We start from the raw sequence: 23658 nt of genomic DNA, 5'->3' as shown, positions 1-23658 counted from the left end.
CTGAAAACAAACACGGCTGGGCCCCCCGAGCTTGGAAGTGGCCCCAGCTAACGGCGACTTGCTGCGGTTTCTAAACGGCAGAGTTTCCTTACCGCCCTCACCCTACCAACTTCAGGGCCCAACGTTGCATTGATGAAAAGGGAGTTTTGTCCCATTATTTCTTCACCTCCTTTGGGACCTTGGCTGCCTCCTAGCCCCACCCTCACTACTCCAGCTGGGCAGTGATCTATAGAAACAGGCTGCTGAGGATTTACCCCCTTCCATCCCCTGTCTCGAGTGAACCTGCCCAGCCAGCCCCTCCCTCCACGCCGGGTTAGACAGGGCAGAAGCACCAGCCCCAAGCAGTTGTTTACCAGCTGAACTTTGTAAGTGCATTTAGTACTGGAGCAGGGTCCTTACTGAACACTGTGGTTCTTGCTTTTATTTATAAGCCATAGTTCCCACCCCCCCGTTCCCTGAAAGCAACATTAGCAGGGAGGGTATTTTTCAGCCCGTTCTTTCTTACATGCCTGCTAATGCTGGGAAGTTGGTGAAGAGGCTCAGTTCTCCCAGTTCCGCATGGTCACTGAAACACCATTTCCCCCATCCCGGTGAGCAGAAACTGGGCAGGAATCAGCAGAGAGACTCCCGAAACAGCGGGAAGGGGGATTCCTAGTCACACACTCGCATGCGTCTCCCTGCAGCTTACGGCTAGCACCCGAGCAGGGAGAAAGGCCGGGTTCTGTCCTCCACTCTTGAGCTCAGCGGCATTCGCCCATTTCAGTCCTTTCCACTGCGTTTAGGTAAATGGGCTTTGGACCCTTCCTGTCACTCCCCCCCCCTCCCCGAACCTTTCAGGCAGGTGGATATTAGAGACCTTGGCACTGGCCCCGTGGGACTCCGGGCCAGCAAGGGTGTTGGCTAAACACAGCCAGGGAGCTAGCCTTGTAGACCTTCGGTCTGCAGATGCCAAAGTGTAGAACATGCCCCCACGGGGAGGCCTGATGGATGAGCTGCAGGAGGGAGCTTGGCCCGGCCTGTCATTTCTTCTCCAAGCTGCGCTGCCCTTTAAAAACCAGCCCCCGCTGTTCTGGTGACAAAGCAAAGCTTCAAGGCGGGAGCTGAGAGTATCTGCTGTGCCAAAGACATTTCCTGAGGGGGCAGAGTCTGAACCAAGAGCTCAGCGGTTCAGCGGAGACAGACCCCAAAGCCAGTGATGTCAAGCTTTGTAACAAAGGAGAGGACGTATCTTCTTAGGAAGAGCTATTCTGAGCCCAAAACTGGGATAGGACCTACAACGGATATGGCAGCAGAGCACCAATTGCTTTCATTTTCCTGGAGCAGGGGACTCAGCGGTCACAAGCAGGAGCAAATGCTGCCCTAATTCAGCTGTTTAACAGACGGCCTCACAGGCAGGCAGCGCTTCAGAAGTATTCTGGTAGCACCGCGCTGGGCACCGAGGCCAGAACCTAGCATGGGTAAAAGGCAGTGGACAGATGGGTGCAATAAGATGGCTATGAAGTTATCCTCGCTCCCTCCTTTGAGCAGAAGAAGCCACAGACCTTCAGTGAACATCAGAGCAAATACAGATTTAACTGGAGCAAGGGGCCAGCCCCACACCTGCCCTTCACTCAATTCTGCTGTCATACTGGGCCAGCGGTGTGAACTGACCCCACAACCTCCGGTGAGTTCCAGGACGCACCTCTGTTAGCTCAAGGGCTGTAGCAGACTCAAACTACCTAATGCAGCCACTAATTCCGGTGTCACCCTGCACCCCGTACGGGGTCACCGATCTACAGCAGAGCTCGTGAACTGCTCTGCTTCGCTCTACCCTGCTGTCGGTACCTGCATGGAGCCAGCAGTGTCCCCTCCAGCCCAGTGGCTCGCCGACCAGTTGCCCCGTGGTGCCCTCTGTACAAGGTGCGTGTGTAAAGAGGACAGCATGACCCACCTCTGTATAATTCTTCCCCCTCCCACAATAAAAAATCCTGGATCTCAGGGCCAGTGTTTCATGAATGTCATTAGCAAAGGCTGGGCTAGGTGCATGGCCCTGTACAGTGCTCAGGGTGCTAGCAGTGATCGACAGTGGAACAGCATAGTCTCATTCCTCCACGCTGCCCCCTGGGGAAAGCAGGCTGGCCCCCTGCCTTGCCCTCATTCACCCTGGAGCTGGCGCCGGGGGGAGCAGCTCCCAGCTGCAATTCTGCTCAGAAAAGTGACTAAAAAGACCATCAGGGCATTGCAGAGCCTGGCCGATTGGCCGAGAACAGTGATGTCTAAGCCCCCATCGCTGTTCTGTCTGTCACACACTCACAGCGAGTACCACAGCCGCTCAACTGCAGCGTTTCCAGGGCACGTTCTAGACTGCGCTGGTCAGAACCCTCGGCCCTGTGGTGAAAACTGGAGAAGGAAATCGGGGGGGGGGGGCACAAGGGACATGGAGCCCCGGGCATCTTCTGAGTAGAACTAGCAGCTGCAACCACCTCTTCGCCTGCCCAACCTTCCAGCCCGCTAATCCCTCCCCTTTGAGCTTGGTTCGTATTCCCAGTGGTTTGAAGATGCTGACATCCTGACAGGAGGGATGAATGGTGGGGTAGAAGGGGGGGGCACAGAATTCCTGGCACAGGGGAGAATGGGTGTCTGGTGTGCCAGCTCGAGTCCTGAGCCAGCAGCATCCCCTGCCCCTTCTCACTGGGCAGGTGGGCAACCTTACCACCATCAACAGGCCATGCTGCAGCCCTTTCACCAAAGGCGGGGAGCGAACCCTCCTTGGCACAGGAGTAAATTGCACAGATGCAACTGCAGTTGGTCTCAGCTGCATCCCGCAGCTGGACAAGGCCTCATCCATTCATGGTTTTACTCCCAGCTGCTGCTGATCGCAGAGTGAGCTGGAGTCTGAGCACTGGCAGGAGCCTTTCAAGGACAGCTGCTCTTCCTACATTGCAAAGCCCCCCTTCAGGGACCCTGCCACCGCAGCTGCCCCTCCTAACACCGCCCCAGGAAGGGCTGGGCTCAGGCAGTTGAGTTTTAATGCTCGGATCTCACCCTTTCTAGGACAGCTTTGGATTCCCCTCGAGTCAGACCCACCCAAGTGATGCATTTGCAGAGCGACCGAGCAATCACAGTTAAGAGGGACATTTGCTCTGTGTCTATGAAAACCAGCCCCTTGTGCCAGGGAATTAATCAAAAGAAACCGGATCCTTATGGCACCTTTGCTACAGGCGATTTGCTTTTGACTCTAGTAGGCAGGGGCAGCAGAGCGTACCGTGCCCTTGCCCCGGCTGCAGAGGGTGGGAAGTTAGAAGCCAAGGTGACCTGCTGCAGCCGATACATGCCCACCCCCTTTCACTCACTGTTACCAGCTCTTTATTGCTGCAGAATTCCCTCACGTGTGCATTCGCCATCAGGTATCACCTAGCGCCTGCTTTCATACCATGCATGGCCAAGGATCCATGGCAGGCCCAATCAGAGGCTGTTTCCCTTCCTTCTGGAGCAGGACATTCTACCCCATAATGAGTCATTCCCTTCCACCAAACCCCAGAGAAAGCATCCAAACACTGGCTTGGGACAGCAGAAAGTGAGCTGGTTGGCAGGGCTGGGGGGATGCAGGCTGCTACAGGGAGCGGGAGCAGCGAGTAGCAAAAGGGGCTCTCACCAATTTACCAGTTGTGTCAAACAAAGCAAGGAGTCATACTTAATAAAGCTCTCCAAGAAAAGTCAATGTCCCAGAAAGAGGAGTGCCTTAGCTCTACTGGGAGACGTCAGTGTCTGCCGGGTTATCACAGCAGACTCGTGGCCTGGTATTAGGAATGGAACAGGAGAGCTGCTGTCTTAGCACCTCGAGAACAAGCTGCTCTGGACAGTCGAAAGGTTCTGCGGAGGAGAGTCAGGTCACTGTTACATAATAAGCAGGAATTCAGATTCTTTCCGTCTCCTGGACAGTGCACAGAGTTACAAACCAGCTTGTCCAGTGGCAGTCTGGCCGCTCTGACCTTGGGGAATGCAGGGGTCTCTAAGAGGCCCTGAATTCTCAGTCCTGCCAGAACACATGGTGCTGTATCATTCAGCTGCCACTGAGTTGTGCACTTCCATGCCCAGTAACAATTTAGCCATTGAAGGCAGTTTTCCTTTGGAAAGATGGATCATGTTCTCTGCATGGTTCTACGTGCAGTTTAGGCTACAGATGACAGGAGTTTGGTTGTCTCAGATGTTAGAACTCACCCTACAATCAGCAGCAGTGGGGGGGAAAGGAGCGCAGGCCCAATACGGATTCACAACGACACATCTTAAACAACTTCATTTAATGTCCTTTCTTTCGTAACGTCAAGAATAAATACTAGATTCCTTTGTAAAAGGCTCCGCAATATGTATTTGCTAGAGAGAATGGCTCCATAGCCCTTTGGTCATTTTAAAAAAACCCATCACAATCAGCACCCCACATGCATACATGTCATGTGTTACTGACGAGACAGGCTGCAGCTTCCACTACGAAGCAAACAATCCCTGCGCAAGCGTCGGCTCAGAACTTCACTGGGTTGTCACAATACCTGCAGGGGGAAGTTGAAGGAAAAGGGTCCCCAGTGTCAAGTCTGATCAGTCTCAGTTTTGCTGCTCAAAGCTGGAGTCAGCCCCGGCCAAAGCGCAGAGAAGGGGCACAAAGGACATGAAACAGAAGTTGACAGCCCTTGGCAGGTTCCAGGCTGCTATTCATACACCTCTCTCCAGAGTCTTGGTGAGATCAGCCACTTGTGCTGTATGCAGAAAGTTAAAAAAATTCCAAGCCAGGTCCGTGTCTGCAGGAGATTCTGGAATCACCCACCACCCAGGCCCCCTAGACATAATGGTGGGCAGATCGGATCAGAGCACCCGCCTGTTTCAGGGCAAAGCAGGCACCATCATGGAGTCTCTCCAGACACCTTGGCTGTCACACAACAGGTGGTGATGGGGAGATCAGGACTATTTTCCCAGCGGGGGTGGTGTGAGGAGGGCACTTTGGCACATGCTATGGTAACAAAGCAACACCAGTGGCCTCATCAGGCAGTAGCAGCCCGTCCTTAGAGTCAGTCTTGAGGAGAGGGGGTTGGATCAGCTGCCCCCAGGAACCCAGCTGTCCTAGGCAGATCCCACTAACACTTCCTTTCCCTTTCTCCAAACATGTCTCAGTGCTGGCCTGGAGAGGCCTGCTCTCCCCGGCCCTTTCACCCTTAGCCCCTCTGCTACGGCAGAGAATGGGGCTATTGACAGTGATGGCTGGTGGTGCAGATCGTTGCCCACAGACCAGCAAATACATTGAATCCTTAATGACTGCATCTCTGGCTCTCAGTGCTCCAGATTCCATCAGCCCGGAACTACCCAGTGATATGGAATCTTGCCAACCCGACCATGCCCTCAGGAGTCACTGTCTACAGCTTGTCCTGTTGACTGGAAGCAATTCCTCACACCCCTGCTGCTGCCTCAGGGCACCCCCCCCGCAAAAAAAAAGTCTGATCTGAGCCCAGCACTGAAGAGAGACCAGCTCAGCCCAGGAAAGGAGTAGCAGGGCATTGGCAGAACTCGGCTCTAAAGCAATGGCAACTCCTGCTCAACTCAAATCCTGAGGACCCAGCCAATCTCTCCCTCCTACCCGCAGCAGGAGACGCACACCTTCCCCACTGCCAAGGTGCCCACAGTCACTGCCCCACTCAGATCCATTGTCCTGTGGCACTCAAGGGACTAGTGAAGCTAAATCTCAAAGCAGACAGGCAAACAGGACAGTGAGAAAAGGCACTAGAGGCAGGGAAATCACAGAAGGGGTACAATCCACTGAGAAGCAGAACTGGGTTTTTCTTCAAGGATCTGAAGGAAACTGGCCTGTGATCTGATCCATGAGACCTGAAGTAAGAGGTGCTCATCGGAACAGGGCAGCAAAAGAAGTGAAATGTCATCCACATACAGCCAAGAACAGTGGCTTCCATTGCTATCTGGAGCAAAAGGGATGCCATGGAAACAGGGGCAAATTATACACACAGCGCTAAGCAAACCAAGCCACACGGCTGGACCCAAAGCCAAGGCTCTCCCGCAGCAGCCGCACTGCAGCAGTAAATAGCGAAGAGGTTGCTTTTCCTCCAGGGGTCAGTATGGAGGCCAACTGGAGCCAATTCACTGCTGCACAGGGGGCCAGAGTGCGGGGAGACCCTGGAGACATGGGGGAACATTCCCCACCTTCTCTGCTAAAAGACAGTGGAAACAAGGCGCTAAAGGGGCAACAGGACACAGCAAGGCCGGGGCTGAGGTCCATACAGGCCAAGAGCTGCTGTTAAGGCACATAGGAGGTTTCTCCTTTGACAAAAATGCAGACCAGAGGAGAGATTCTGGACAAGGAACAAGTTCGGTTGCAGGCCAGGGGATCCTGCCCACCTGTAATTGGCGACGGTCAGAACCAGAGGCTGCAAGGCCAGACCCCGCTTTACTGAGTGGGTCTAGGTACCGAGACCGCCTGCTGCTCCCCTCAGCTGCCATCCACCATGCCCTGCCTTGCTTTATTCCTTCATCCCACCCTCAAGGATGTGTATTATGGCACAGGCTGGTGGCTGTAGAACCCCCTTCCCCCAAGCCTAGGGATTCAAGTCCATAGAGAATCAATTTCAACCCATACTGCCCATCCCATCAGTCAGACCTCTACGATCCACTCCCCCTCCCCCAATGCCCTCTGGCTTCAATGTACCTAATGTGAACTCTGGTACAAAGCAGGCCCATTTAATCCCTCTAAAGTATGCCCAGAAGAGAAGCTGCAGCAATTTGACAGAGCTATACACAGTTGATCTATCAGATGCTGGGGTGTCGGGCTTTGATTTCACCAACCTCAGCACCAGTCTGGCTCTGTACCTGCCCCTTGCAGGAGATATGGAGTCCATTTCGCTCCCTCTTACGCTACGTTCGGACCTGCCTCTTGTCTTCGAAGAGGCTCTTCAGCATGTAGACCTGGAGGAAGGCCACTACCACCAGCACCCCCAGGTTAATGGCTGACCAGAAGTTGACGCGGCTCATATTGCTCTCCTGCAGGTTGCGGTCTCTGGCTTCGAAGGCTCGCAGCAGTGTCTGCATCTGGATGCTCCGCTCCAAACGGTTCTTCATGGTCTCAATGGATTCCTGGAGGACAGAAAGGGGATGGGGGGGGGAGAATATCAGCTACTGCGCACAGGTGCAGGAAGTGCTGATGATGCTGGAGTGCAGCTAACAAATACCTCCCCAAGAGTTCAGTTCGCTGGGGGCCAAAGCCTGTAAGAGTTTTGACTCCCTGACACTGGACACCCCACCGACTCAGATCACAGGGACAGATCAGCCATCTCCTGAGATTTCAAGGCCAGAAGGGATCATGAAGATACAGCCTGCCTGCTGGCACCACATGAGACACAGAACTTCACCCAGTGGTTCCGACAATCAAAGCCCTACTAGCAAAAGGCTCTGCACTGCATTGCCCAAGGCCTCATTGCCCCCCGCACCCAAAATCACCCACCTTAATATCTTCTATCTTCATATCCAGCATCTCCTCTGGCTCCACCACCTCAGACCAGTTATCCCCATCCTCGTCCTCCTGGGGGCTGTCAAAGATGAGCTCGAAGAAAACCAGCTTCTCCGAGATGGTGCTGAAGGAGTTGTCAAAGCACAGTTTGTAGTCACCTGCTTCCGTGGGCTCAATGCTGGGGAAAGAGGTAAACACTGTGAGGATGAGTCAGTCCCGCACTCAACGCTCACGAGGCCAAGGCAAACGAGCAGTAACTGTGACATGTCGCTCTGTTGGAAAACAAGTGTAACTGCAGAGTTATGCCACCAAGGGCAGTGAAACCACAGTGGCTGACAGAGACATGCTCCCGGGGCTGGGGGAGAATGGGGGACCTTGGACTGGGGGAAATGAAGTCCACAGAACCCCTGGTGGGGTGGATTGAGGAAATGGGATCACTGAAAACACCTGGCATGGGGGGGTGGGGGGAATGGGGACACAGGGAACCCACAGAACCCCTGGTAGGGGGAGACTGGGGAGACCCTGAAAGAGAGGAGGACAGCATGCAGGGAGTGTGAAGAGCGCAATGGGGAAAAGCCAGGAGCCCCTAGTGTGTGCGATGAGCTCAGCTTATACAGGCTAAGAGCTGCGTGCTCCCCCCAACGACCGGACTGGCAGGGGAGTTTGGAGGTGCCTGGGTGCCGCAAGAGGCAGAGCCAGCAACACTCACGTGTGCACCCCGTCCGATTTCCGGTACTCGTTGATCAGCAGCACGCCCGTGGGGCTCTCCAGGGAGAAGTCGATGTCCAGGCCCGCACCACCGATAACCTGTAAGGCACAACCACAGGGGTGAGTGACAGGGTCACGCTGCAGGGGGGTGAACGGGCCCCAGCACAGCCTAGGGCCCACTCGCGACTCAGATCCGGTGACTGGCTCGCTGCCTCCACCCTGGGCCCTGGCCCATCCCCACCATTGTGGTGACCCCCCACCCGAGACCCAGCCTGGTCCCCTGCTTCTTCACCTCCCCCACCCCGGCCCCCTGCAACCCCAGATCCGAGTCCCTAGCCTAGCCCTGCCCCATCCGACACCAGGCTGAAGCCTCTGTTCCCCCCCATTAACAGCAAGCCCACTCGGTCCCAGTTCCCCTCCTCTCACCCCCCCAGCTCACCCCACCCCCCAATTCCCTCAGATCCCAGCCCCCAAATGCCCCCTGCCCCCCTCCCCATTGACATACCTGTGTTCTCCTCCCCACAACCCACCATCCGCCCCCCGGGCCGGCCCCACCATCCGCCCCCCGTTCCCTCCCCCCCCGGCCGGCCCCACCATCCGCCCCCCGTTCCCTCCCCCCCCCGGCCGGCCCCACCATCCGCCCCCCGTTCCCTCCCTCCCCCCCCCCGGCCGGCCCCACCATCCGCCCCCCGTTCCCTCCCCCCCCCGGCCGGCCCCACCATCCGCCCCCCGTTCCCTCCCCCCCCCCCGGCCGGCCCCACCATCCGCCCCCCGTTCCCTCCCCCCCCCCGGCCGGCCCCACCATCCGCCCCCCCCCCGGCCGGCCCCACCATCCGCCCCCCCGTTCCCCCCCCCGGCCGGCCCCACCATCCGCCCCCCCGTTCCCCCCCCCCGGCCGGCCCCACCATCCGCCCCCCCGTTCCCCCCCCCCCGGCCGGCCCCACCATCCGCCCCCCGTTCCCTCCCTCCCCCCCCCCGGCCGGCCCCACCATCCGCCCCCCGTTCCCTCCCCCCCCCGGCCGGCCCCACCATCCGCCCCCCGTTCCCTCCCTCCCCCCCCCCGGCCGGCCCCACCATCCGCCCCCCGTTCCCTCCCCCCCCCGGCCGGCCCCACCATCCGCCCCCCGTTCCCTCCCCCCCCCCCGGCCGGCCCCACCATCCGCCCCCCGTTCCCTCCCCCCCCCCCGGCCGGCCCCACCATCCGCCCCCCCCGTTCCCTCCCCCCCCCGGCCGGCCCCACCATCCGCCCCCCCGTTCCCTCCCCCCCCCGGCCGGCCCCACCATCCGCCCCCCGTTCCCTCCCCCCCCCCCCCGGCCGGCCCCACCATCCGCCCCCCGTTCCCTCCCCCCCCCCCCGGCCGCCCCCACCATCCGCCCCCCCCCCGGCCGCACCTGGTACTCGGCCTCCATGGAGCCGTTGCCCGGCGCGGCCTGGTAGAAGCACTCGCGGCGCCCGGCCGGCAGCAGGAAGGTGAACTCGGCGTCCTGAGGCGGCGGCAGCGCGGCGCGCGAGCCGCCCCAGGGCGCCAGCAGCAGCAACCGCCACCACAGCGCGCGCCAGGCGGCCGCCATCATCCGGGGACCTGGGGGGGGGGGTGAGCCACGCCCTAGCGCTGAGCGCGCTGATTGGCCGCCCCGGCCGCTGGGGACGGTCGGGGCGCGGAGAGGGTGCTGGGAGGGCCCCGATGGGCCGCGGCGTGGGGCAGAGGTGGCGGCGCTGAAAGCCTGATCCGGGGGCAAACGGACGCAGCAGCCCCTACGCGGCAGAAGCCTGCCCGTGGGCAGGGGCCCCGCCGCCGACGCTAGGGAAAGCCGTGAGCGAACAAGCGCAGGCAGGTCTGTCAGGCACTTGTGTAGACACCTAAAGATGGCCAAGGCGGCCTTCGGGGGGTCTTTGTGGCTCTGAAGGAGGGATTGGCCCAGGCGTGTCCCACCCTCTGCAGTATCGGGTGAGCTCATTGGTTCAGCCAGCCTGACCATCATGCAGAATCAGAACAGTGCGTTGGCCGAGCTGGACCAGAGTCCCCGCCTCCGCCAGTATCAAATCAGGCCATTGGTCCATCGAGCCCATTGTCCCAGCCCATCCGCCCATTGGTCCATCTAGTTCCCAGCCCATCAGCCCATTGGTCCCGCTATAGCAGCGTCCCAGCCTGTCACCCATGGGTCCATCTCGTTTGGTCCCCCCTGCAGTGGGCAGTCTCTGATGATGCTACAGAGGGAGCCAAACTCCCATAATGCACCTGGCGAAGTGGTCAATGCCCAGGGCCGGGGCCGGGGCCGGGGCCGGGGCCGGGCCGGGGCGGGATGGATGGAGAGGGTGGGCAGGGAAGCAGAGCGGGGCCCAGGCAGGACTGGGGGTGCGGCGGGGACCAGACCGATGGAGGGCGTCTGGCCTTTGACTGCCCCTTTGCAAGTGGGGCACATTCAGGGAGCAGACTTGGGGGGGTGTGGGGGGTATCTCCTAGGGGAAGCCCCCCTCACGCCCCCCTCCAGGAGGATGGGCTCAGACAGGAAGGGCGGCTTGGCTGGGCTTCTGGGTTAAGACACTGGGCTGGGACCCAGGAGATTTCGGTTTCAGTACTCAGCTCTGCCACTCTCCCCTGTGTGAGTCACTTCATCAGAGAACGAGCCTTCCCTGCCTCACAGGGCTGCTGGGAAGATAAATGTTTTCATGGGGCTCAGAAGCCATAGGGAGTGGGGCCGGATAAGTGCCTGGCTAGGCACGGGGAGGAAGTGGTATGTTCCCCTCTCACCGTGCAACAGAATTGGAAGGAGGAGGCTGGGACAGAGCCATGACAGAGTCCATCTTGCTGCTGCAACGAACAAGAAGCAGTTGCCAGTATCCCAGGGACTCAGGTGAACTTTGAGTCACAATAATTTGGCGTCTCATGAGTGTGGCAGTGAGAGATCCTCCACAGAATAAGGCTGGCTGGAAACCACGATATGAACTCCTGTAGGCACAAGCAAGGCTGAGGTCAGCCTAGTAGGGGGCTGTGATGGACACGTGCTCCACACACCGCTTGTGTGTACACACTCTGTCTGCCCGTGCACAGACACCACTCATGCAAACAACACTTGAACGCACAAATTTATATGTGACGGCTACTATCTTGGCCAGCATACCAGGGACTGAACAGAGAACTTTGTGAGTTTCTACAAATTAAAGAGCCAAGCTCACGGTCTGAGAGCTCTAAGAGACACACACTCTCTGGGTTGGGCGCAGAGGGAGAATTCATAACACGTGCACACACAAGACCACGTGCAGGTACAGATACATGTGCATCATTGCACCTCTGATATTCAGCGACTGCATTTCTACTTGTGCTTGTTCATTCTACTTGTCCCTACTGCTAACCTTCAACTGGGGTGTCTTTTCTATCAGCTAGTCATGAGGTTATTCATCATTTCCTGTCAAAGTGTTGTGCAAGCAGTGCTGTGTTCCACTTCAGTAATGGGGGAAATGATTTCTATATAACTTGGAAAGTATTTGGAGATTTAGAGAAATATAAATGGTTCTTAGCCTTGGCCTGAAAGCTGCAATCCATTGATGTACTGTAAGATCATAGGAAAATGCCACAAGATTTAGGGCCTGAGTTAGATCTTAGTTACGCTTGCTGTAAATCTGGAGTAACTCCACTGAGGTTACTCGGAATTTACACTTGTACAGCTGAGATCACTGGGCCCAACAGTAACTGTCGAAGTCAGTGAAATCACACCAGTATCAAATTGGTGTGAGAAGAGAATTGTGCCCAGAGCCTAGCATGTAACTTACACCATGGCTGAGGTGACCGGCGGTCTCAGTCCTTTGGCTTTTACGTGAGGCTTTAAATTCTATTTGCTGTAGGAAAAGGAAGAAAAGCCCTTTTATGTTCAGGGACATTCTGTAATTTCCTCCCGAGATGTTGAAATTCCATCTTGGGCAAAACTTCCTTCTCCTTTTCATTTACTTCTAGCTAGGAACTTTCCATGCATGTTGGGCTCCTACTGTCTATTTACCAAAGATCCAGGATGCTCTGCAGAAAGATGAGCCTGAGGATTCTCTTTCTCTTAGCTGGTATGTTTTCTTCCCCTCTATTTAAACTGTATTTGAAGCTTTCCCTCTGAGTGTTCCTCCAGGACGAGGGACCTGAAGAAGCTCATGCTGTATTGTATGTCTGAGGCCAGTTATAGATGGGAGGTGAGGGGAATAAGTGACCATAGAAATTGTATAATGATTTGGTAACTGTAGGGCATGGGGGTGAGATGCTGGGCTTTATCTCCAGAAGGGATCTCAGCAGGAAAATGGAGGGAGCTGTCAATGCAGCAGGATCACGTTTATTTGACCCATTTGAGCCTTTGGGTCAAATTTATCTCTGGCGTGAACTTTGGAGGGCTCTAGCCCCAGCCCAAACATCTACACTGCAATTGTTAGCCCTGCAGCCCAACCCCGGGCTCTGAGACTTAGCACCACAGGGGTTTTATTGCAGTGTAGATGTACCCTCTGAGGCCTCTTTTGGAGAGCTGTGGATCAACTCTTGGGTGTTTCCTGAAGCTCGCGCTGCTCTGCTTCCCTGTGTCCCCGGGGCAGGACAGGGTGTGTTGGAGGCTCACTCCAACTAACTTTATTGTGCCTCCAGGGGCAGGCAGGGCAGAAGCTGGCATTGCCACAGCCCATGCTGTCCCCAGTGGGCAGGACAGGAGCCCGTCCTGTGGCGTGCAGGAAGCTGCCAGTACTATGCCAGTCTATGGGCACCTTGCATCATCTTTTCGCTCCATCTTCCCCTGGCTCTTCCAGGCTCTTTGGCAGGTCCCAGCCTAACTCCCGCCCCACTTTTTTACCTGGACATGTCTTCCGACCCCCCCGCCCGAGGAGACTCCGCCAGGCTCGTGTGCATCGCGCCGAAAGCCTACGTGGACAGCGAGTTCTGGTTGCTGAAGACAGGTCTGGCTCAGCCTGTACAGATGCTGTTTGCCTCGGAGGCCCAGCACCGCGTCACTTTCATCCTGGAGAACATCACCGGGAAGGACGCCGGGCAGTACCGATGCAAGTACCACAGCTACAACGGGAGTGCCAGGCAGATGTCAGAGTTCAGCAATGTGGTGGAGATCGCGGTGGCAGGTGAAGGGCTTTTAGATCCGAAGGAAACTGGCTGGGATGCTAAAGACCTGGCTGGGATGATTTAATTGGGTATGGGTCCTGCTTTTGAGCAGGGGGTTGGACTAGATGACCTCCTGAGGTCCCTTCCAACCCTGATATTCTATGATTCTATGGCTGAACTGAGGAGAGAGCATGGGAGTGTGGGCAAGTGTAGTGCAGTTCTTTCCTCCCCGAGCTCTGCCGGCACCCCTCAGTCCTGAGCCACGGGCCCCGGCTAGCCCAGCCCTGGGCGCCCCCAACCTCCTTTGATGCCTCTCAGCCCTCTAGTGCTCTTCCAGTCCTAGTCCGCTGGGGCGAAAGGTTGGTGCACCAAGCCAGCTAGTCCAACTAAAAGTGGCTGGTGGAGGCTGAGCTGAAGAGTTTGTGTGACAGGTGCCTTCCTGGTGGTGAGAGCAGGGAGATGCTGTGGTGAAAGGTACTAAGGAGTGCTTGGGTGTTAGACTTCTGGGCTGTGATCCTGGTTCTGGGAGAGATTTTGGTCTAGCTAGAGCAGGAGGCTGAGACAGGACTCCTGAGTTTCCTTCCCAGAATTGGGTGGGAGTGGGGCCTCGTGGGTCAAACAGGAGGGCTGGGCGTCAGGACCTCTGTGTCCTGGCTAGAGGAGGGAGTAGGGTCTAGTCTTCAGAGCAGGGTGTGGGTTCCCAGGACTCCCGGGGCCTGATCTTGACTCTGCAAACTGGTGTGAATAAAACAACTTTTCAAACTGTCTCCTCCTTTCTTTTCCAATGAAAATATGTCAACATCCCCTTCCCCAGCAACTCCGACGGCCCCTCCCCCAGTTTCCATGGCTGCTCCAGAAGGTAAGGGCAAGGACAGAGGGAGGCAGGGAATCTGCCAGGGCTGGGAAACGAGACTACAGCCCGGAGGAGGAGGGGGCGGGGCGAGAACCATGGGGAAGGCCATGGCTGTGGTGGAGATTGGGGGGGTGCTCACCCTGTTTCAAAACTGCCCAGTTGCGAGTACAGTCTGGTGCTCGGAGTGGGGAGGGCTGTGTGCGGTCCCTTTGATATCTGAATAGGGCCAGGTAACGCCAGCTGCTTTCTCTGCATTGCCCAGGTTCCCCGTGGCTGCTCCCTGTGTCCCTCAGCGTGGCTGGAGCTTTGCTTCTGACCGTGGGCCTAGTGGTAGCAGTCGTGGCAGTCAGGCGAGGTACGAGGAATGCAGAAACTGGATCCTGGGCTGCCTGTGATAAGCTATAGAGGCCACCTATAGCTCGGCTGGTGTGGCAGGGTGTTGTTATACTGCAGGGGACTGGGACTCAGGACTCCTGGGTCCTGATCCTGACTCTGCCACTGGGTGTGTCCTGGCCAAGTCACTGATGACAGTAATATTCCAAAGGGTCCACTAGCCAACTAGACCCCCCTAGCCTGATATACAGAATTGTTGAGAACCCATAACTCCCATTGATCTCAACTGGAGATGTGGGAGCTGAGCAGCTCTCTCTCTCTCTCTTTATCTAATTTATCTATCTATCTATCTCTCCCCATACGCCCATCCATCTATCTATCTATCTATCCCCATACACCCCCTCCATCTATCTATCCATCCCCATACACCCTGTGACGTTGCACTCCATATGATTTTATGAAAATATGCTAATAAGTGTGAATATAATGTAACTGGAATATGCTTCATGCAAAAGGTCTCTTGTAAGGTATCATTACAAAGCTTATAATCCACTGAGTGTAGTCATCCTATTTGTATGTACGTATCATTCTTAGTATCTGAAACTAGCAATATGAAATATAACTCTGAGGTCCTATTGTAATTATGCAAAGCGTGGGCCATTAATGGTGGTTTGGAATCTTGATGGCTCCCATTAACCAGGACAATTGACTGTAGATGGCTCTGTTTACTTGCAAGCCTTCCTGTGAGTCAGGCCTGGAAGAATGAAGGCTTGAGGGGTCTCACAGGACATGTGACCATGTCCCCTGGTACTGGAATCCATCTTAAACCTAGTGCTTTTCCATTTAGAAGAAGGGGTGGGGACCCAGAGAGACAAAAGAGTCCCACCTTGTGCCAAAGCTATAAAAGGGGGTGGAACAGAACAAAGGGGGCTGCAGTCATGAGAAATCCCCTAGTTACCACCTGAGCTGGAACAAGGACTGTACCAGGGGAAAGGATTTGGCCCAGTCTGTGGAAGAAGGTTATTGGAACATCACCAAGGGCGAGATTTCATCTGTATTCAGTTTCCTATTGTATTAGGCTTAGACTTGCATGCTTTGTTTTATTTTGCTTGTAATTTACTTTGTTTTGTCTGTTATTACTTGGAACCACTTACCTCCTACTTTTTATACTTAATAAAATTACTTTTTGCTTATTAATTGACCCAGAGTAAGTAAGTAATTCCTGGGGAAGCAAACAGCTGTGCATATCTCTCTATCAGTGTTATAGAGGGCGGACAATGTATGAGTTTACCCTGTATAAGCTTTATACAGAGTAAAACGGATTGACTTGCGGTTTGGATCCCATTGGGGACTGGGTATCTGGGTGCTGGAGACAGGAACATTTCTTAAACTGTTTTCAGTTAAGCCTGCAACTTGTGGGGGACGTGCTTCAGACCTGGGTCTGTGTTTGCAGCAGGCGAGTGTGTCTGGCTCAACGAGGCAGGGTATTGAAGTCCCAAGCTGCCAGGGAAAATGGGCTCAGAAGTAGTCTAGGCACATCAGGTGGCTGTCCCAGGGGGGTTTCTGTGACCCAACCCATCATACACCCATCTATCTATCTATCTATCTATCTATCTATCTATCTATCTATCTATCTATCTATCTATATATCTATCTATCTATCTATCTATCATCTTACCCCCAGCATTGCTTTTATGACACCATAACATCTGTTTCCTTTTTACCAGTTAACGTCAGAAGACAACAGCTGAAAAGGTGAGAGACGCTCAGGAAATCTAATGTCACTTAGGGACAGTGACTCACGTGGCCTAAGGTGAAACTCTCCCCACTTTCAAAAATCACTAAGGAGCATAATTCTCATTTAGGTGTCAAAGTGCCCATATCCCTTTTGAAAATTAGACTTGGGGTCCTAAGTCATTTGGATGCTTTTGAAAATGTCTCCTGGGGCTGGAGCAGGGCAAAGTGTCCTCGTTAGTTATGGATCTCATTGTGTCTGTTTTACAGGGATCGGGAATCGTGCTGGACAGAAACGAACTTTCCCACAACAGGTCTGTGTTAGAGTCAAATACCAAGTGCTTGTGAGGTCAGAGTGACCCCGACACAGCCTTGACAGCTGCCAGGAGGAGGCTGTGGGTGACGTTTTCAAAGCAGTGTGTACGGAGGCAGAAGGACCGGGGGCCAGGACTCCTGGGTTCCACTCATGGCTCTGCGAAGGCTTGTGGTCTGCTGGTTCAGTCAATGCATAGGCTCCTGGGTTCACTAACTTGCAAATGAAGTAAGTCAACCTCTCCAGGCCTAAGCATCATTTCCTGGCAGTTTCTGTCCTGTCGGGTGGCATTGCTGTGCACTGTGAAATAGTTGTCATTTTCCACCCCAGAGGCAGTTGACATCAGCAATCGGCAAAGCGATCCCTTTGGGGTGAGAGGGCTGCAGGTATGCAAGACCTGGCCCCAGTAACCTCACTCCTCTCTCCTTTTGCAGACATGTCGTTCGATAACTGTCTGTTCACCGTCTCAGCGGTAAGTCGTCGACCGAGGGCTTTGCAGAGGGGGTGTGAGCTGCCATGGGGGACATGGGCTGTTCTCAAGCTGAGCTCGGCTGCTGGGTCCATGGGCGAGTATTTCCCGGGGCAGCCCCCTAGTCAGGGGCTGAGCTTGCATTGCAATGGCATGATGCAGCCATCTCACCCCAGAGGGTGCAGTTTGCAAAGGGTTAATGGTTACTCCCCCACCCCACCTCCAAGCTGAGCCCCCCCATAGATCCTTACTTTACCCTCTCTTCCTGTCTTTTCCCCCACCTTCCATTTGGCAAGAAAATGGACCTGGAAGCCACAGGCAGCCAAGATGCCTGCATCTCCCCAGGCTCCAGAAAAAGACTCAGCTCAGCTTCCTCTCTGGGAACCAACAGCTTCAGCACATTCAAGTCCTTGCAATGATGGCCCGGGTTGAGGCCAGCCCCAGATGCTCCAGCTAGTGACCCTGGCCCCAGGCCCGGCCCTGCCCTTAGTTCTTCCTTGGGCTCAGTGTCTCCCCCAGAACGAAGCATCTGCCAGAGGGGCCGTTACTGGGGTGTGATTATACGTCTTCTTCACTGGGAGGAGAATGAGCTTCAGTTAAGCCTTGTGGCCTGCTGTGTGCCTCCAGGGCCACATGACATGGGCACCATGAAAGGACACCCAGAATATAGTCTACCTCCCTCATCGTGAGCAGCATCACCGGCTCAGCCCTGGCAGCTGCATCGATCCCTGGGGCTGATGCTAGAAGCAGGAAGAGCCCAGCTAGGGTTGCATGTGGTGGGAGCAGGATTTGTGTGGCTGGCAGTGGATTCTTCCATTGTAGCCAGAATGACATTCACACCAGCCAGCCACCCCTTTCTACCCCTCCACAATCCCCTTCCTCCAAGCAGCGTTTCCCCAGGATGACCCGAGATGGGGGGAGAGCCAAAGACTCCATAAAGCCCACTGCCATGAAGGCTGTCGGCAGGCTATTGTACACAGAAGGTGCTCCTGGATTGTGGTGATGAGCAGCAGCTCTAAACCTGAGATGGACAGAGGATGCAGATAGGGATGGATGGATAGATAGAGGAGTGTGTCTGTGGATGGATGGCTGGGGATGGACAGGTGTGGCTGGGGATGGACATATGGGGACGGATAGATGGGTGCATGGGAGTGGGGATGGATGGATGTATATGCGGCTGTGTCTGGGGATGGACAGTTGGATTTGCACACCAAACACATTTAATCTGGAATCACCGAGAGAGAATGAGCGTGGAAGCCCCAAAGGAACTGCTTTCCCACCTAACTGCCCCCAACTCTAACTCCCTCTTCTTTTGCCTGTGACTTTCACCGAGGGGGCCGTTCAGAATGTTTATACGTTTGCTTTTTGTTTCTGTAGGAAGTGAGTGTGGTCTAGCAATTAGAGCAGAGAGCCAGGACTCCTGGGTTCTATCCTCAGCTTGTGATGTGATCTTAGGAAAGTCTCTTCTCCTCTCTGTGACTCAGTTTCCCTATCTGTAAAAGGGATGATAATTCCCCCCCTTGAGGATTGTTTCCCAGGCTCTTTGAAGATATTAAGCCCGGAGTATTACAGTGGTTCCAGCTGCCAGTGGAAACTGTAAGGTCATTTTCTGATTCAATAAAGATGTAAATTTGTTGTTGGGAGAGGTGTGAACTGTTCTGGAGAATTCTCTGTCTCCTTGTTGATGAGCCGGAGAATGTGTCTTGTCACTACTGTCCTCTCCTGGACGGAATCAGAGCTGTTTGGCTGGGTGTCACAAGCCCTATACTGCTAACAACAAATGGTGATCCTCTTTTCACTCCGGGAGGATGAGAGGATGCATTGGGGACAGAAGGAACTGGGTTTTACACTGTCTGCCGCAGCGTGGCAAGGGCTGCGAAGAGTCATGCTGCAGAGCCCAAGCTTTAGTTCTTTAAAATCAAATCGCTCTCGCCCTTCACAGTGTGAGCCGCAGCAATGCTGTGTACCTGAGTCTGCAGGCAGCCTGAACCCTACCTCTGAGAGCAGTGAACTGGCGTGTTCACAGACACATAGAAACGGGGGGGCTGCCAGGGACCTCGAGAGGTTGCCTAGTCCAGCCCCCGGCGCTGGGGCAGGACCAAGTAAACATAGACCAGCCCCAACAGGGGTTTGTCCAACCTGTCCTTAAAACCCCACCAATGAGGGGGACTCCCCAGCCTCCCTTGGCAGCCTGCTCCAGAGTTTCACTCCCCTGGGCATTAGAAGGGTTTTCCTGGCCTCGAACCTCCATCTCCCGTGCTGCAGATTAAGCCGATTCCTTCTGGCCCTCCCCTCCGGGGGCCACGGAGAACAGCCGATCCCTGTTCTCCTGACACTAGCTTTGGATACCTGGGCAGGCTCATCATGCTTATGGCTGTTGACTCTGGAGCCTAATGACCGTGGCTGGATGTCTGCACCTTTGACTCTCATGCTGCTGGTGGCCTGTGCTCCCCAGGTGCTGCCCCCGGCCCGGACCCCGGCCCGGCCCCCTCCCCGGCCCCTGGAGCTCTGCTGACATCATCCGCGGTGGGGTGGGGAGGGGGTGTCCTGCCCAATGGGGCCAGGCCAGGATTGGCAGCGAGTAGGTGCCTGGTGCCCACTGCCGGAAGGGGGTGCTGTGGGCGGGGCCGGTGAGGTGCTGTGGGCGGGGCCGGGTGGGGAGCGGGGCCGGTAGGGGGCCCTGGGGGCGGGGCCGGGCGGCGAGCGGAGGGCGGGGCCCGCAGGGGGCGCCGGGGGCGGGGCCTAGCGGGGGGCGGGGCCCGTAGAGGGCGCTGGGGGTGGGGCCGAGCGGGGGCGGGGCCCGCGGGGGGCGCTGGGGGCGGGGCCGAGCGGGGGGCGGGGCCGGTACGGGGCCCTGGGGGCGGGGCCGAGCGGGGGACTGGGCCGGTAGGGGGCCCTGGGGGCGGGGCCGAGCGGGGGCGGGGCCCGCAGAGGGCGCCGGGGGCGGGGCCCGCGGGGGGCGCCGGGGGCGGGGCCGAGCGGGGGCGGGGCCCGCAGAGGGCGCCGGGGGCGGGGCCGAGCGGGGGCGGGGCCGGTAGAGGGCGCCGGGGGCGGGGCCGAGCGGGGGCGGGGCCCGTAGAGGGCGCCGGGGGCGGGGCCGAGCGGGGGCGGGGCCCGTAGAGGGCGCCGGGGGCGGGGCCGAGCGGGGCCGGGGCCCGTAGAGGGCGCCGGGGGCGGGGCCGAGCGGGGGCGGGGCCCGCGGGGGCGTTGGGGGCGGGGCCGAGCGGGGCCGGGGCCGGTAGAGGGCGCCGGGGGCGGGGCCGAGCGGGGGCGGGGCCCGTAGAGGGCGCCGGGGGCGGGGCCGAGCGGGGGCGGGGCCCGTAGAGGGCCCTGGGGGCGGGGCCGAGCGGGGGCGGGGCCCGCAGAGGGCGCCGGGGGCGGGGCCGAGCGGGGGCGGGGCCCGTAGAGGGCGCCGGGGGCGGGGCCGAGCGGGGGCGGGGCCCGTAGAGGGCGCCGGGGGCGGGGCCGAGCGGGGGCGGGGCCCGTAGAGGGCGCCGGGGGCGGGGCCGAGCGGGGGCGGGGCCCGTAGAGGGCGCCGGGGGCGGGGCCGAGCGGGGCCGGGGCCGGTAGAGGGCGCCGGGGGCGGGGCCGAGCGGGGCCGGGGCCGGTAGAGGGCCCTGGGGGCGGGGCCGAGCGGGGGCGGGGCCCGTAGAGGGCGCCGGGGGCGGGGCCGAGCGGGGCCGGGGCCGGTAGAGGGCCCTGGGGGCGGGGCTGAGCGGGGGCGGGGCCCGCGGGGGGCGCCGGGGGCGGGGCCGAGCGGGGGCGGGGCCCGCGGGGGCGCTGGGGGCGGGGCCGGTAGAGGGCCCTGGGGGCGGGGCTGAGCGGGGGCGGGGCCCGCGGGGGGCGCCGGGGGCGGGGCCGAGCGGGGGCGGGGCCCGTAGAGGGCGCCGGGGGCGGGGCCGAGCGGGGCCGGGGCCGGTAGAGGGCCCTGGGGGCGGGGCTGAGCGGGGGCGGGGCCCGCGGGGGGCGCCGGGGGCGGGGCCGAGCGGGGGCGGGGCCCGCGGGGGCGCTGGGGGCGGGGCCGGGCGCGGGGAGGCGGCGGCGGAGCCAAGATGGCCGCGGCGGTGTCCGTGTTCCCCGGCGTGCGGCTCCTCACCATCGGGGACGCCAACGGCGAGATCCAGCGGCACCAGGAGCAGCAGGCGCTGCGGCTCGAGGCGCGCACGGGGCCCGACAGCGCCGGCCTGGCGCTCTACAGCCGTGAGTGGGGCGGGCTGCGGGGGCGGCCGGGCACGAGCCTGGGGGTACGTGGGGCGGGGGGTGGGGCACGGGGAAAGGGGGGGGTTGGGGTAGGAGGCTGGGGGTAACTAGAACTTGGGGGGGTGTATGTCGGGATGGGGGCTGGGGGAATAGGGGGTGTCTGGGGGTTGGGGTAGGAGGCTGGGGGTAAGTAGGACGGGGGGTGTATGTTGGGCTGGGGGAATAGGGGGTGTCTCGGGGTTGGGGTAGGAGGCTGGGGGTAAGTAGGACTGGGGAGTGTATGTCGGGATGGGGGAATAGGGGGTGTCTGGGGGTTGGGGTAGGAGCCTGGGGGTAACTAGGACTGGGGGGGTATGTCGGGATGGGGGCTGGGGGAATAGGGGGTGTCTGGGGGTTGGGGTAGGAGCCTGGGGGTAAGTAGGACTGGGGAGTGTATGTCGGGATGGGGGCTGGGGGAATAGGGGGTGTCTCGGGGTTGGGGTAGGAGGCTGGGGGTAAGTAGGACGGGGGGTGTATGTCGGGATGGGGGAATAGGGGGTGTCTGGGGGTTGGGGTAGGAGCCTGGGGGTAACTAGGACTGGGGGGGTGTATGTCGGGATGGGGGCTGGGGGAATGGGGGTGTCTGAGGGTTGGGGTAGGAGGCTGGGGGTAAGTAGGACTGGGGGGGTGTATGTCGGGATGGGGGAATAGGGGGTGTCTGGGGGTTGGGGTAGGAGCCTGGGGGTAACTAGGACTGGGGAGTGTATGTCGGGATGGGGGCTGGGGGAATAGGGGGTGTCTGGGGGTTGGGGGGCAGCTGGGAGTGCGACATACGTTTGCGTCAGGAGGCGCCTGGGGCACGGAAGAGGCCTGGCCTGTGTTAAGGGGCTTGCGGCCCCGTGTAGCCCTTCGGCTCCTGAGCTGGCTGCGTCTCCCCCTCCAGCAGTGGGGCTGCAGCAGCCCCCTGGTGGCTCAGGGGCCACGAGTCTCCTCTTCTAGCCGTGCTTGCGGTAAAGGTCGCCATGTGTCAGCCTCTGGTAGCGCCAGTGCCTTCTGTCACCTGGGTCTTTGCTCTTGCTTAGGCCGGCGGGTCCCTCTGTAGGGTTCATGGGGGCCCTTTACTGGTGTGCCGAGCTCAATAATTGTCACCAAAGTGCAGGCAAGGGCAGATTCCCTGGCAGGAAGCAGCTTGAAGTCACTGAGTGTTTGCCCGGGAGGGGCCCTTACCCTGTGGCTGGGCTTTAATCCCTTGTTTCAGTTCGGATCTTGCAATATTTAGTCTTGTCTTCCTTGTTTTTGTTTGGGGAGGGGAGGAATTGGAGGCGGCGGGTGCAAAGTCTCTGGGACAGGTCTGTGGAGGGGCATGTGTCTGGAAGCTGGGCAGGAGCAGAGATTGCTGGGTGGTGCTATGTCTCGGGTGAGGCTGTGTTCCGTTTCTATGGGCGCCTAACTCCAGGTTGTTTCCACTGGGCAGGAAAAATCTCTGCCAGACCTTGGGGTGGATGCTCGAGGCCACTGGAGGCAGCATCCCTGTGCCATGCTGCATTTCCTAGAGAAGTCACCCCAGTGGTTAGCGTGGCATTCCTGAGGGGTGGCTAGCAGCTCCTTTCCCTTGGGTGGAGTGACCGTCAAGAAAACTTTCTTGCCATTTGATGTGGGTAGTTTGGTTTTGTGGAAGGCCGTTAGTGTCTGCTCTCCCTCTTGGAGCTGCTGTACCAAGGGAGGGGGCATGGACTGCAGTGTTACCGCCATGTGGCCTGGCATCTTGAATCACTATCATGGTAGGAGCCGCAGTTGAATTTCCTTCACCCCCAGAAGCAGCGTCGCTGGGGTTAAAAGCAGTTGCTCCAGGGGTGTTCCTGGATGAAGTTAGCTGCCCACCTTGAGGGCGGTCTGGCCCGGAGTGTCACCTTGCTCTGCAGAAGATGCACTCCCTGCAGAGTTGGGGAAGGAGTGCATATCCCTCCCTAGTCCCACCTTCTCTGATCATCTCTGCTGAGGGCTTTGGAGACCACAAGGGCCAGGCTGCCTCTGGAAGAGGAGCTGTCAGGGCTGGGGGAATGCTGGCTGCTGTTTAATTGTTCATTACAGTCTCGTGCTGTTCTTGGAGTTCTGGGCCATGCTGCCGGGCCAGCTCTTCCTTCTGGGGTCCCTCGCTCGCTTTCCTCCCCGCAGCAATCTTCTGAGCACTGTGATCAGTTAACACTGCCTGTCGTGGGTAGGAGTGCACAGACTGGTTGTAGCTGGGGGTACCCAGGGCCCAGCGCCTCTCTCTGTTTCCCACCTTCAGTATGCCTCACCTTGGCATTCCCATCCCCAAAATTAGGGGTTGGTTTATGTGGCACAAAGCAGATCCAACACTGGTAGTATAAGAACCTTCTTTCCTGAGCGAGATCCCATGCGCTTTAATCTTTATAGCAGGGTTAGTTTATACAGCGAGACCAGATTTATCAGCCGTGCAGATTATATTAATTAGATAATAATGTAAACTTTCAAGTGAAAACCTTCCCT

At 58.2% G+C, this 23658-nt stretch overlaps 3 protein-coding genes across 7 annotated transcripts in view; 2 read left to right on the top strand and 1 right to left on the bottom strand.

Moving 5' to 3' along the window:
• Positions 1-4265: 4265 nt before the first annotated feature.
• Positions 4266-9883, bottom strand: TMED1 (transmembrane p24 trafficking protein 1). Its single transcript, XM_073318876.2, has 4 exons — positions 9581-9883; positions 8190-8287; positions 7475-7658; positions 4266-7107 (listed from the first exon to the last, which is right to left on the bottom strand). The coding sequence occupies exons 1-4, from the start codon at positions 9761-9763 to the stop codon at positions 6889-6891; spliced, it is 684 nt and encodes a 227-aa protein (XP_073174977.1). The 5' UTR covers positions 9764-9883; the 3' UTR covers positions 4266-6888.
• Positions 9884-11877: 1994 nt separating this feature from the next.
• C20H19orf38 (chromosome 20 C19orf38 homolog) lies at positions 11878-18588 on the top strand. Of its 3 annotated transcripts, none has more exons than XM_073318874.2 (8): positions 11878-12242; positions 12963-13286; positions 14081-14125; positions 14382-14474; positions 16180-16207; positions 16457-16500; positions 16934-16971; positions 17265-18588. In XM_073318874.2, exons 1-8 carry the CDS (start codon positions 12155-12157, stop codon positions 17385-17387), a joined length of 783 nt encoding a protein of 260 aa, XP_073174975.1. In that variant the 5' UTR covers positions 11878-12154; the 3' UTR covers positions 17388-18588. The 3 variants fall into 3 exon arrangements, with proteins under 3 accessions (XP_073174975.1, XP_073174976.1, XP_073174973.1); XM_073318875.2 differs by having other exon boundaries at positions 14382-14512; positions 16179-16207; XM_073318872.1 differs by having other exon boundaries at positions 16934-17357.
• A 2386-nt stretch (positions 18589-20974) lies between these two features.
• Positions 20975-23658, top strand: part of CARM1 (coactivator associated arginine methyltransferase 1) — a 52594-nt gene continuing 49910 nt past the window's right edge. For all 3 annotated transcript variants that reach the window (XM_078849628.1, XM_073318865.1, XM_073318864.1), the window contains exon 1: positions 20975-21168. In XM_078849628.1, coding sequence (XP_078705754.1) covers positions 21021-21168 — 148 coding nt within the window. In that variant the 5' untranslated portion in view covers positions 20975-21020. The remainder of the gene's footprint in view (positions 21169-23658) is intronic.

This window comes from Lepidochelys kempii, chromosome 20 (genome assembly GCF_965140285.1).
Source record: "Lepidochelys kempii isolate rLepKem1 chromosome 20, rLepKem1.hap1, whole genome shotgun sequence".
In the NCBI taxonomy this organism is placed as follows: Eukaryota; Metazoa; Chordata; order Testudines; family Cheloniidae; genus Lepidochelys; species Lepidochelys kempii.
This window is presented reverse-complemented; position numbering and strand designations above follow the sequence as displayed.